We start from the raw sequence: 13,705 nt of genomic DNA, 5'->3' as shown, positions 1-13,705 counted from the left end.
TAGCTGATGGTACGGATTGTACAGTGACACCTAGCACACGCCGTCTACCCAAGATGCATTGCAATGTAAACAAGATGGCAGCTTGTTCTTCTTCTTCTGTAGAGTTTATTGGCATCTTATAATCTTATGGATTATCACCATCAACCACACCGAGGTTGTAATCCACAGATTTATCTTCACATCCCGTTATTTGATTAAAAAATACATTTAATTAAATTATCTCACCAAACTTTATATAATGTGATTCCTCAGTATTTAACTATAGTCATTAAATGCATGCTGTCTTTTCCTTTCCCTTCTTTTTCTTGTGCACCGTCTACAACATGGTGACCCGTGTGACAATATTTTATTTAAATTTATAAAAACTCAAACATCCAGTCTAGTACTGGTCTATTGTTACTACCTAATGGTTGATCCCTGTAAATGGATCCAGCTTGTGTAAAGTTTAGTCTTTTCCTGGGAAGCGTTTAGACATTCAGACGGTCTCTCTGAACCGAGGGGCATAAGAATCCGGCCGTAATGGTTTGATTTGCCCAACTCTAGTTGGATCGATGCGGCTGTTTACAGTTTCTCCCTCTTTCACCCCTTTTGTCTTCTTTCTAATTTAGTGTTCCCAAACCACACTCGGGAGTCTGAGTGTGTCTGCTGCGCTTGCATCTTTGCCCTCCTCCCTGCTCTCCATCACTGTCCATTGATGTTTTCCCTCTCTCTTTCCTCGCTCCTCGTCCGCTCTCCTCTCTTGGTTGGTCTTGGAAAAAGAGCTGCATGCCTCCACACTTCTGGACAAGACTGATGGCTCGTCAATAGCATTAGCCAGCATTGCAGGCCTCACTGGTGTAGAACCGAATCAATAGGGCCCAGTAAAAAGTCTTAGAGGTGTGCACAGCCCATTTCAGCCGATCCTCATGTTACCAAAGATGAGTTTTTATAAGAATCCAGGAGTCGCTGCCTAATTTATTCTCTTTATTGCTGTATTTCCCCAGTTAGTCAATAAAAGATGAGTGTTTCTGCTCGCCATCACTTCCTAAGAAAAATTAATGAAAGATTAATGTTCCTCAGAATAATATAGTTATAGTAAAATCATGTAAAATCTAATGTTTTCCCCTCACAAATTCTAACAATTTATCTCTGATTAAGGTTTACCTATTCAATCAATTGGTCTTGAAAGAAAATTGATTTCTGCTTCTACTCCTGCATTGATGTTAGAGGAGTATGATCAGCTGAAACCAGGTATTTAATTTGGGAAAGCCGGGATCATTTGGTTTTCTGCTCGGTTCATTTCACAACAGATTTGAGACAGAAATTAAAGGGCGTTTCCTCAGGTGATAGATCAATACATTCACTTTGATCGGGGACCAAAATTGCAACATTTGTTAAATTTTAGCTGGTGATTTGCTTTCACACTGCTCTGTGTCAAACGAACCAAACCAACTGACAAACCTGTTCCCCTCCTCGCCTGTGGTGGCGCTGCACCAAGAACTACTGAAGGAAACAACATGAAAACCTCTGAAGACACTGAGCCCAACTTCCTTCTTCACAAGATGTCATCAGAAATGGAGTGGCGTCAGATTTTAGCGGCTGGAGGATTTAACTTTTGACTTTAATGAAGTCCCACAAACCATTTCTCCTTTATTTACCCAGAATGCCCTGCGCTGTAGTCCACTTCCTGTTTTTGGAGCGGTCTCTAGTTCACTTGGCGTTCACATATGGATTCAAACTGTACCAGAATTCACTCCGACCTAACAGAGACCGAGGTTCGTAGAAGGACCAGAGTTCGCTTGTTTGATCCGACGGCTCACTGGACCTTCTAGGGAAACGGAGTTGGATCAAAGGGATTTAAACGTGGCTGGTGTGAATGCACCTTTAAAGGTTTGGCTCCGCATAGAGCCGACAATAGGTCCATTTCCACTTTCCATGGAATTTATAAATTTGTTCAACGAAAACACCGGTTTAGGAAAACGCTGCCTCTTCAAGTGTCTTGTTGCTTCAACACCCATAAGTTTTAAACATGCTTATTCATTGTGATTTTAACTGCATTTCTTATCTAATGGAAAACCAGAATTATAAAATTGTGTTTTTTCGATATTTAAGTAAAAGAAGTAAAAGTTGCAAAGCTTCAAGGCCACATTGGTGCCATTACACCTCAAATCGCCCCTCTGGTGTCGCCAGAAATTTAAACAGAGAATCAAGAAAATACATTTGAATTAAAGCAAAAATTAAAATGGACTTATTACTTTAATTCACAGTTAGAAACGACAGATTTCTGTTTCTAGCTGACAGATTGGATTGTAATTTGTGTCTAACTTGAGACCAATAAACTTCGACCCACTTCTTCAGATTGGGTGAAACAGACCCGATTTCTGGATACCTGAGTGAACACGGCGCTTATGCTGGAACTACTTTTAATTTGTAAATTACAACATTTTGATTAAGATTATAGATTTCTGTTAATGGAATTTGAATTCAAAAGATTTTATCCTTTTTTGGTCCAAAGAAATGACGATACATATTTGCTGTAATGTAATTAATGTACATTTCTTTTTATCGTTGCTGTATCCTGACTTCAGTCCCTTTTTAATTTGATTTCAGTCCATAATCAGACAAAGGGATTTTACCTCCGTCAGGTACGAATTCACCGGCGTCTCATGCCCCAACATCTTTTAATAACTCCATTAATCTAATCATCCACTAATTGGTCAAGATAGCCTTTTCCCTGTGGATTATTGTTTTATCATAATTAAAGAGCCCTGGAATCACAGTGTCTGATTAAACGTAGCTGGATTTCACACACAAACATGACAAAATGCCAGTGACTGATAAATCTTTAATATAAAAATTGTACAAGAATTCTGATACAAATTACAAGAGGTATTTGGACAAAATATGAATAAAATTCCATTTACATCCCAAAACCCTTATGCATTTTATGCAAAAAAACATAGACAGTTATGATACAGAAACAAATACAAGAAAGGCTAAAAATAAAGAAAAAGAAAAAGTCTCTTAAAAAGGATCATTTTTGTCCTTCTGTCTGCACATGGGATCACCTCTGCAGGTAACATACAGTATCAATGAAGCTTCCAAAGTCACCTTTTTAACAGCAAAGTGATCCTTTGCCCTCTTTTTTTTTCTTTGTTAGTTTTTTGCAGTGCGACTATGAAGCCATGCAACGCTGTCGAGTGCTGTAACACAGGCTTTTTTTAAACACAGACACTAATGCATCGGATACTCAAAAACACGAGTGAACGAACATAAAAAAAAATCTAATTTCACCAGCTCTTTGAACTATTTCTACTTTAAGACTGCAAAAAAAAAAAAGAAAGTCGAATGTAAAACATTTTATTAATTTACAGTATTTTATTCTCAGAGGTTCCAGTTGGAGTTGATTCTGATCTGTACAAACCAACATGATTTTTCTTTAATCCGCATAATGACGTCCCAAACATTTCACCTCCAGCTACATTGGCTGCACCCATCATCCTCTCTGTTATTGTCCTCACTCAATCTGAAGAAAATGGACAGGGCGGCCATTTTGTCCCCGGCTCCCTGCTTGTGCCGTGAGGAGCTGTGGAATAATGGCTGATCACATAATTTAAGGTTCTGTCCGGTGGTTTGGGCCGACAAAGCGGGCTCAGTGAAACGGACGGTCACCGGCTAGCAGAATGTGTCAAAGCTAGCAAACAAAAACCTCGAATGAAGGGGAATCCGGCGGCCATTTGTAATCATCAAGAAGAAGAAACGGGTGCGTAGCGCTCCGTCTCCTGCGTGTCAGATGACTGCTCCATACCGTTTTCTCTCAAAATGTCTCCAGTCACGTTTTCCCAGATGTTTCTGGCTGCTGGTGGCTTTAAGCTGCACCACGTCTTGTTTTCTGCTTTAGACTCAAAAGTGTCATTTTAACAGAAAACCATAGTGACAAAAGGAAACTGTTACAGGGACGCAGCTGAATGTTGAAGGATTTGTTTAGTCATGGTTCTAACTGAACTCTTTTCTTTCATCTGATGAAATGTCTTATAAATATGTAAATTATCACTTTTAAACAGTTTGTGAAGGATTTTGAGTTTTAGGAAACAAGAAGATATGAGAGACGGGAGTTGGAACGATTTGGAAGCACTATCAGAATAGAGACAAGGTAAATGTTAGCAATCGTTAGCAGCTAGCCGTTAGCCACCGCCAGCTGCTAACGGTGGCTAACGGTTAGCTGCTAACGGATAGCCAAAGGGGATTTCAAAAGAAGCTTTTGAACATATTTGATCCTCGCTAGAAATAAATGTAAAATAATTAGACCTGATGTGGAACTACACAGATATTATCTTCTTCAAGACATATTTTTACTCTTTTTCTTTGAAATACAACCTGACTTTTAAAGTTATTTTGCTTTTTAAAATGGATTCTTCTCCTTAGGAAAAATGCTTTCAGAATTTATTACGAGTATCTAGCATTAAAGTAAGATGTATGATTCCTTTCTGGTTTCTTTGTGAGGGAGCATCAGCTTCCTGGTGTGACGTTGCTACTAAAAGAAACGAGCAGAACGTTTGTCTTTCCATAACTACAGGTTAGCGTATCATCCTGGGACAGCCGCTCTCCAGCGTCTCTGCCACTTTGGATGTTTCTGTGCTGGAGAGACAGCCGTCAGCAGGGTTCCTGCTGAAGCACTTTTTTTTATTTCTGCTGGAGCGATTCGATGAGCGAAGAGGCAGCGAGCGCCTCGCTGAAGCTCACTCCAGGGAGAAGGCAGGGGTTCCTGTACTCAATTTTCCCTTCACTTGGGATAAACAGGCAATTACCCATCCCTTTTTGCTATGCCATGGCCGTCCGGTGAACTTAAGCATACACTATTAGCGCGTGTCCCTGTAGGATCTGCGTTGCGGCGTGTGGAGGTGGTAAGTGAGCAGCAGGATGAAGGAATGGGTAAACGACTGCTCTGACAGACAAAGAGGAAGGATGAAAAAAGTACTGAAATAAATTACTACCAACCCTGAAGGAGAATAAGCACAGAAAATGAAGAGATGAAGTGAATTCAGCTTAATTGAGTGAGTCAAATTAAATTGTTTGGAGCGCACTCTCATCCCTGGCTTTTCTCCCTCTGTCAGTGTCACAGTCTTGTCAGCAACCTTGACGTCTGGCAGTGTAACAAAGTGACATGTGAGTTATTAGACAGAAGAAGCTGGAATGGCGGGATGCCTCCAGGTAACAGGGAAGCAGCACATTTTTAATGATCGCTGCTGTCATCCTTTCCTCCCTAGTCAGCCTTCCACCTCCGCAACCTTTCCATCAACCTCAGCTCCTCTTTATCTCAGACAGGAGGCGCAGGAGGACCGGGTGCCTCCTGTAGGCGGAGTCTTAAAAAACGCACGAGAGGTTTCAGCCGAGCGGGTCACGACGTCCGCAGCAGGATGACTGAAGAAGAGGAAGTCAACGCTGCCATGGATGCAAGGAGGTGTTAAAACCGAACGGCACAACGCTCGTTTCCCACTGCTGCGTAGCACCAGTCGAGTAAGAGAAGATCTCCTTACAGAGTAACAGATGTGATTCTTTTTTTTACAAAAATACCCCCAAAACCTTCACTGGACAACAAACATCACCCACCAATAAATACCCTTTCCTTTGGCTGCTTTTCCAATTAATTAAAATGTGTGTACCGTGAGGGACTCTTTGCAACCAAAGGAAGGAAAACAACATTTGCAGAATATATGTGAAGGTGGGGCTCAGCGGTGGAAGAAACAAAACAACGAAAATCACAGTTAACGTTTTAAGACTCAAGTGCATCGTATTGGTTAAATGGTGCGTGATTTTAAAGACAATGTCTTGCTGAAAGAGCTTTTCCTTAAGCAAACTCATGCATTTTGGTCACATTGGAAGATTTTCATTTAAATCTGCGGATGTTTGTAAAAACACCAATTATTTCTTAAAATACAAACTCATCCTATTAACCTTTTTCTGTTTATAATATAGATTTAGGCCTTGTACACACGTAGCTGGGTATTTATAAAAACAAATATCGTACACATGGGATGGTTTTCAGAAAAGTTTTCATCCACATAAACCCAAACAAATCCGTCCCTGGTTGTTGTTTTAAACACGCCAAACCCATAGGGGGCAGCACAGCGCCAAGCTCAAACTACACCAGCCACTCAGATCGCTGCAAAACAACCATGACTTCCTGTTGGGAGTCAAACATGGCGCCTGGGGTTTGTTTGGTGGACAAATACATGTATGTATATGACTGTCATTGGATTCAGCGGCCAACTTGTCAACACGCTAAATCTTAAACATACGACTGACAAAGCAGAGAAAAAGCAGTTTTTTCTACTAATTGCCAACAATAAGACAACTAGACAAGATCCAAGTGTATCACATTTCACAGGTTAGCAAAGGTTAGAGAGGTCAGCTACGCTAGCTTGACTTTGACAACCTCAACATTTAGATGTGCTGCAGAATTCGGTGATTCACTTCAGTAAACAAAAACATGCAGAGTTTTCTCAAAGCTCCAGTTTGGTTGGAGTTTTCATAAATAATCGTTTTTAGTGATGATAAAACTGAGTTTTTGTGTGGATGAAATGTAATTTACTTTCCCTCAAGTACATGTGAACTAGGCCTTAATCTGGGTTTACTTTGACTAGGTCAAAAAGGAGTTGGGAAACATTTCAGGTTTTTTTCAGAGGCTTCGAAACTGAGCGCATGCAGAAAGAAAGCGTTTGAAGGAAAGCGTTCGATCAGCAACGAAGCCACCGTGGACCCCCACTTTAATTCACCATTGCAGAAATCCTCATTAATTATTACACATTCCCCCTTTATAGATGCAAAGTGCAAAAACAGAAAAGAAATTAAAAAACAGAAAATACGGAGCATGATATCAGTGTAAGAGCCTAAAAGAAGCATGCCGCCACCTCTGAATATCTAACAAGCAGTTAAAACGATTCACACGATCTTGGCTTTTTCCCCCATGAATCAGATTCAGACCAACGTAAATGAGTCGAACTTTAAGGATGCTACCTCTTTCTTGCCTATAGGTGGAAGTATCGTACTGTACTGTAACATAAATCCAATAAAAAGAGAGAAAAAGGAAGCAAACAACCATCAACACAACTCTTACACCAAAAAAGCCTCTTGGGACGTTATTTACAAATGGAGCTGTCATGCTTTTTGTAAGGGGTCCATTTAAAAGTTATCGATACACAAATACAACAAGAAGTTTTTCTCTTTTTTTCTCAGTACTATTGTTTCCGCAGGCAAAGTCACAAATAAAGAGTTTGAACAGATTCTTTGGACGTAAACACAGAGTAGAAGATCGAAACAAAAAAAGATGGAGGGGCTGACGAGTAAAATCACCTGGAGCTTTGCTATAAAGTAAAACTCCGTGCCGATTGGCGTCATCCTGTTCTTCCAAAGAAGGAAAAGTCAAAGGACACAATGACAAACTTCATCTAGAGTCAATCATTTTATACATGGAGAGAGTAATGTCTTGCAGTGACTTACAAAGGACGGGGCTTACAGCTTGATGGAGGAGGAATGAAGGAGACGGGAGTCGTCGTTTAGTCTAGAATCGTAGAGAAGGGCATGTTTTTATGGAGGTTCGGGTTCTGAGAGTGTCGGTTGCGGCTTCGCACGGAGCTGAACACCATGTTGCAGCCGGGGATTTTGCACTTGTGCATCTCGCGCAGGTGCACAGTCTTGTAGTGCACGCGCAGGGTCCCTTTGTTGCTGTATACCTTGTGGCAGATGTTACAGAGGATCCCACCGCTGCTGCCATTACTGCCCCCTGTGGACGAAAGAAGGAACGGCGACGAGGAAGAGTCCAGCCCCTCATCTTGTCCTCCTTTGAGTTCTCCGGTCTCATCCTGATGTCCGCCTTCCGCCCGCCGGGAGAGGTCCTCTCCCTCGCTGTTGCCCTCCTCCTCATCCTCTTCCAGGTCATCCAGGAGGATGCCTTCGTCGCTGCCGTCTTCGGACTCGTGTGAGGAGTGGATGCTGCTGCTGGACTGAACACTGGAGGTGGTGCTCAGGTCCAGCACCATGTAGTTGTCCGGCTGGCCCCGGAACAGGCCGTTGGTGTGGTGGTTTCTAAGGTCGTGGTTGAAGGGATGGCGGGGGTATTCGTTGCTCATGTGGGAGAGGGGGTTATGGGTCAGGCCAGGGAGGCCGAGGGCGGCGCCCCGGAAGCCCATCCTGGCCATCGGGTCCAAACCCATGTGGTGCCCGGCGTAGAGCTTGGCCAGAAACTCGGCTCGCAGGTCCTTGGGCAGTGGCGTGAGTTGAGGGTCGAGGACAATGTCGTCCAGCTCTTTGGTCAGCAGTTTGCGGTGCAGGTTGATGTTCGAGCTGTGCCTGGCGCAAAGAGAGAGGCGGTTAGAAATCCAACCCAGACAATGACAGTCGGCCTTAAAGGGCCGGCATTCAATCAACCAGCTGTGTCGTTATAAAAAATGATATCAAATTTTACTTCATGACTTGATGCTTGGAAATTGGGTCACTGTCTCTTTAAGAAGCTCCTGCTCTTTCTGAAACTCCGACTACAGGAAGTCATCACAACATGGCTCCTCCATTAACCCTTTACCAACGTATTTACCTGAGAAGTATTATGAGATCTGTAAATGTGTGGTTTCAGTTGTTTGCTAATTTCTGCTGGCTAGTCTGAAGGAGATGAATAACTGAAGAAACTTTGTATTAATATGAGCTACAACAACATTTAATTTCCCTTTGGGGTCAATAAAGTATTTCTGAATTTGAATTGAATTTGAATGGGGGAAGTTTGTTAGCTTGGAAACTGCAGCTCAGAGGTGGAGCTACGTCTTGGAGGCGGGGCTAGGTTCACTCAGGCGTTTTGCTCAGCTTAATGGTTGCCATGGAGACTAAAGGATTTCTCAAACATGTACAAAATAATCAAAGCGACACCACAGGTATGTTTTTGATGAGGGAATAACAACAAAAACATACCTGGCTTTACTCATGACGTAAAGCTAAAAAATGATTTTACATGATACCGTCCCTTTAGATATGGCGCTGTGCAAAGTTTGACATTTTCAGGGTTTTTTTCTTTTAAAGTTGTCTTGATCAGAGATTCTCTAAAGGCCTTTCAAATCGTTTGCTCTTCGTCAAATGAACAATATCTGCAAGTAATTTGTTTTAGCATCCAGGAAACACCTGAGCGATGCGTCGTCCTTCAGTTCATCGTCTGCCCTTTGCCCTTTGCTATCAGCTGTCGGCTCACCGGGAACCGCCTGTGTTACCCTGAAGGTCTAGAAGCCGCTAGAGAGGCACGGAGACGTCGGATTCACACAACTTTCACTTTCACTGACATGAAGTCTATTATTGTTTTTCAGCTTAGGTGCCAAAAGGTTGCGCTAACCGCAACACTTCAATAATTACTACAGCAGGAACAAGAAGCTCTGGAGCCAATAGGAAGCGTTCACTCATCCGCATTTTCAAAACATATTTACATATTTGGTTTATTAGCAGGTTTCTTAACATAAATATATTTTTATGTCACATTAATCATCTTTGGATGCTTGTGGAACCAGATTGGAGTCCAGTTCGTTCCCCAGCAGCTTTAGCTTCTGGGTGGAAACAAACGAATGCTAACAAACAGAAACAAATGCTAACAGCGCTAATCGCTAATAATGCGACTATACACAGTTATTTCTTGTTTTGTTTTTATTAAATCAGTAAAATCACGTTTTACGGCGTCTTTCAACTGTACCATGTGATGTCCTGTAGCCTTTTCATATGACAATATCATAAAGTATAAATAATATACATGTAAAATTTTAAATTGGAATCCTTATTGATCAATCTCTAATTTCAACTAACACGCAGATCCAATTTTAAACTGGTTGTAACTTTTATGAATGATTGTTAGGTTGGAATTATGTAGGTCAAAGGTCGTTCACAATCCTAGTTTTTGCTAAATAAAAGCGGTTTAGAGCCACTAATGTGACACAACCTTTGGAAAAAATATATCTTATGATTTATCTACATTTATCTTAACGTTTTTCTACTTCTTTTGACTTTAAAATAAAAGTTTAGAAACCGTAAAAGCCTTGCAAAAAGACAATGGGAGGTTGGTATTTATGGAAAGAGATATTTAAAAAAGAAAAATAGATGTAGAAAAATAGTAGTTTCACTTTTAAAGTGATTTTATTGAGGAAATCAACAAAATTAACTTTAATCATATTTGGCTCTTTATCGTTTTAGCAGATTACAGACCTCGGGTTCGTTGGCAACAAAAAAAGGTTGCAACTGAGCCCTTTAAATCTGAAAAATATAAAATAAAGTTTGAACATTGAAGCAAAATTAATAAACGTAACCTATCAGAACATTATTCCACATTATAGCTTCAATAAAAACAGAAAGCTAGAGACGGAGCGTCCTGCTACTGTTTACCACTGTCAGCATGTCTGCTCCGCTCAGCCCCCAAATCCAATAGACTCTGACTCAATTAAATAGTCCACCATATTGAATGGGAGTTTATCAATTGATTTGAGCAGAGGTAATGTGATAATGGAGGGGAACTGGATAGCATATTAGCACGAGGCCCTGGCAGCAGCGTTGGTTGAGCATTAGAAGCGGCTTAATCGAGCACCTGGATGAACACGACTTCGCGTTGAGATGGAATTAATTAAGATGAGGTTTTTCTAATCCCTCTGTTCAAACACAACTAGCAACAAACCATGCTGAAGCCGGGACACAGTTAGCGACACCGGAGCTAACACACAGAGCCATGCTACACGGTGCAGGGAGTAGGCCTGTCGCAATAATTAATCAATTAGTCAAATCTATTGGATCATTTACTGGTTTTCTACCGAAAACTGGATGGTAAAAGTTTCCAGTCTGATGTTTTGTCTCCAATAAACTTTTTATTAAAGGATCATTTTGTTTACAAAGACTTTATAGTTAATTTTATTTGTTGTTGCTGTTGTTAAATATCCAAAATGGATAAAACATGTTTCAGAGAATAAATGTTCATTAGAAATTAAAGTTCATTGACCTTTGATTGGTTGTTCTCGGATTATTATGCCATTACCATTAGATTACCTGAAAAAACAACAACAATATCATCATTTATCGCAATCAGTTCTGGGACAATTTGTTATCATGACAGGCCTAATTTCTTTTTTAACTCCAATTTCACAGCTGCTAAGAAAACGTTAAAAAAGGAGAAGTGCCCACGTTACAATACAAACTGCATAAAAACACAGAAAGGAAACTTAAGCAGTCGCTATATTAAAGGCCTGCTCCTCTCACACACGCTGCGCCTTTAATGCGAAGGGTTTCCATGCAGGGAGGGGCACATGTGTGTAAAACAACAAAATAAAGAAAAGAATAAAAGATCATCCTGGGCAGGATGGGCAAAACATGGAGTCACAATGGATTGTAGAGCTTACCAGCAGTGGCAGGGTTGATGCAGTCAAAAAGGGTCCCTTTCCTTTAATTATTTACTTCCCTATCCGACATTGTCCTGCAAGAGGTAAACATACATTCATTTCAGGGACCCTTTTCTTTTCTGTGAGCCCAGCAACCAGGAGCCCGTCCACTCGAGCATCGTCAGCATTGTGAATGGGGAGCGTGGCGAATTGATCGGCCGTCGCTGCACGATGTTCAAACCTTCCTGTGTCTCAGTGGAAAACTGACAATATTTTCCCCTCATATGTTTTTCTTTGTGAGTGTAATGTTGGCCGGAGAGCCGTGTGGCGGCGGGTCATCATCTGTGTTTGCTGTGAGTGTTGAGAGGGAGCCACAGGCTTTTGTTTGGGTGCTGGTAATGATGCTCAGGTAGGCAGGCCCTTTGCAACAACATCCATAAAAACACCTTCACACTGCTAATAAGCTCTAAATTAATCTGCTAACAGGCTAAAGCTCAGGCAGTGCAGCTTAAAATCCTTTCCAGACAATAGAAATGCAAACCTGGCGTCTACGGTGGAGCGTAAGGGCCAGGCTAAGAGAGACAAATACAGGAATAAAGTCATAGAGTTATGAGAATAAATTACTAATATTACAAGAATAAAGTCCTAAAGTTGTGAGAAAAGGTCTTACAGGAATTAAGTCATGCTGTTATGAGAATAAACGTGAAATTATGAAATGTAAAATACCAGAATAAAAAGAAAACAAACTTGTATTACGAGAATAAAGTTGAATGAAATTTTTCTCGCGCTATTGTGACTTTATTGTGATTAACAATAAAGGCGAAATAACACAAGAATAAAGTCACAATAATACGAGAATAAACAAAGTATTACTAGACTGAAGTCGTAAAAAAGAAAAAAAATTGTAATTTATTTTTTTCGTATTTTTACGAATTTATTGTCGTGGACAACAAAAATAATTACAGAATAAAATCGTGACGATATGAGAATAAGGTCGTCAGACTTTCTTGTATTATTACGACTTTATTGTTATTTTTGGAACAATAAATCCAAAATAATACAAGAATTAACTCATAATATTACTACACTGAAATCGTACTAAAATGAAAAACATTTTTTTCTCGTAACATTACGAGAACGAACACGTTATTGCTAAAATAAAGCCTTAATGTCAGGAGGATAAAGTAGTAATTTTATAACTCCTACTAAAAGAACTAATATTTTGCTTGCTGTGAAGTTATGAATGTGTAACAGTTTAATATGTGAATAAATACTCAACATTTTTACACGTCAGCATTAAATTGTTATCCGATTGAATCTGTCGACCTTTGACCTTTAAAACGACTTTTTCTTTTAATTTTTCCTGCGTCTTTAATGACTTTATTCTCATAATTAAAAAACAAACCTCTTAGTCTGGCCCTGATACTCTGTGGTGAAAATCACATTATTTAAATGAATAAAAATATTAAAATTACCAGTTTGCTTCTTCACAAGAACTTGTAAGGACAATTCAATATTTTGCTGTAATTATTTACAAAACAACAAAAAAAAAAAAAAGCAGCTTGTGGTCATTTTAATGAACTCGATTTAACTTGTGTTGTCAGCAGAAGTGAACTGCGTCCACATTATGCCCTCTTCTCTTCATTTATCAGATTTAGATCCGCCGCTCCCCTCCGTTCCTCCATCACTCCTCTTCAGTACGCTTCATCTTCCTCCCTGCCTCCCCGGCGCCTCCCTGCTGGCCGGTAATGCGGCTGGCAAACCAATTCGACGGTCTCATCTTCGCCCCGCAGACGGGGGAGGCCTCCGCAGGGAGCCGTGCAGAGGAGGCAGCCTTCCTGTCCCAGCCACCGTTAATCATCTTTAGGCTCGTCTGATGGCCCTTGCCCCTGGTCTCCGTGTCGGAGCGAACGTGCGCGGATTCGCTCCTAAATGTTGTCTAAATGGCTCGTAATGTGTAAATGAGATGGAGAGCGGCGAGGTGTCGAACTGACGCTGCCGGTCCTTTGTCTTCGCTGTCGTTCGGGGCGTTGTTATGAGCTCTTAGGTGAGTGGGAGGACGTGGATTTTACCCACATTCATCACTCCGCCGCACCGTCATAATAGCTCCGGGTTTCTCAGCACACTTTACCTCTATTTTGTTGGTTTTAATTAGTTTTTACAGTGTTTTTGCTAGTTTTTATGGGAGTAGCTTCAGTTTTTTCAGACTTCTGAAAGGTCAAAGTTTGGTATTGTGATTATGTTTTGGCCTGACACAATAAATCAATTAATCTTATCATAAATTAAAATAATAATTCCCATGATGTACCGTTTCTCTATTTTCTCTCTTTCGACCAAAAATG

At 40.7% G+C, this 13,705-nt stretch overlaps 1 protein-coding gene across 6 annotated transcripts in view; it reads right to left on the bottom strand.

Annotated features, from left to right (window-relative positions):
• Positions 1-2,810: 2,810 nt before the first annotated feature.
• Positions 2,811-13,705, bottom strand: part of bnc2 (basonuclin zinc finger protein 2) — a 224,415-nt gene continuing 213,520 nt past the window's right edge. For 4 of the 6 annotated variants that reach the window (XM_008422785.2, XM_008422776.2, XM_008422792.2 and 1 more), the window contains one exon: positions 2,811-8,328. In XM_008422785.2, the coding sequence (XP_008421007.1) occupies positions 7,536-8,328 (793 nt within the window). In that variant the 3' untranslated portion in view covers positions 2,811-7,535. Of the gene's footprint in view, positions 8,329-11,384; positions 11,459-11,904; positions 11,936-13,705 lie in introns of all 6 variants that reach the window. The other 2 variants (XM_008422799.2, XM_008422814.2) reach the window with 2 other exon arrangements.

The sequence above is a fragment of the Poecilia reticulata genome, linkage group LG1, assembly GCF_000633615.1.
Source record: "Poecilia reticulata strain Guanapo linkage group LG1, Guppy_female_1.0+MT, whole genome shotgun sequence".
NCBI classification, from domain to species: domain Eukaryota; kingdom Metazoa; phylum Chordata; class Actinopteri; order Cyprinodontiformes; family Poeciliidae; genus Poecilia; species Poecilia reticulata.
Note: the sequence above shows the minus strand (reverse complement) of the source record. Positions and strands in the feature narration are given on the sequence as shown.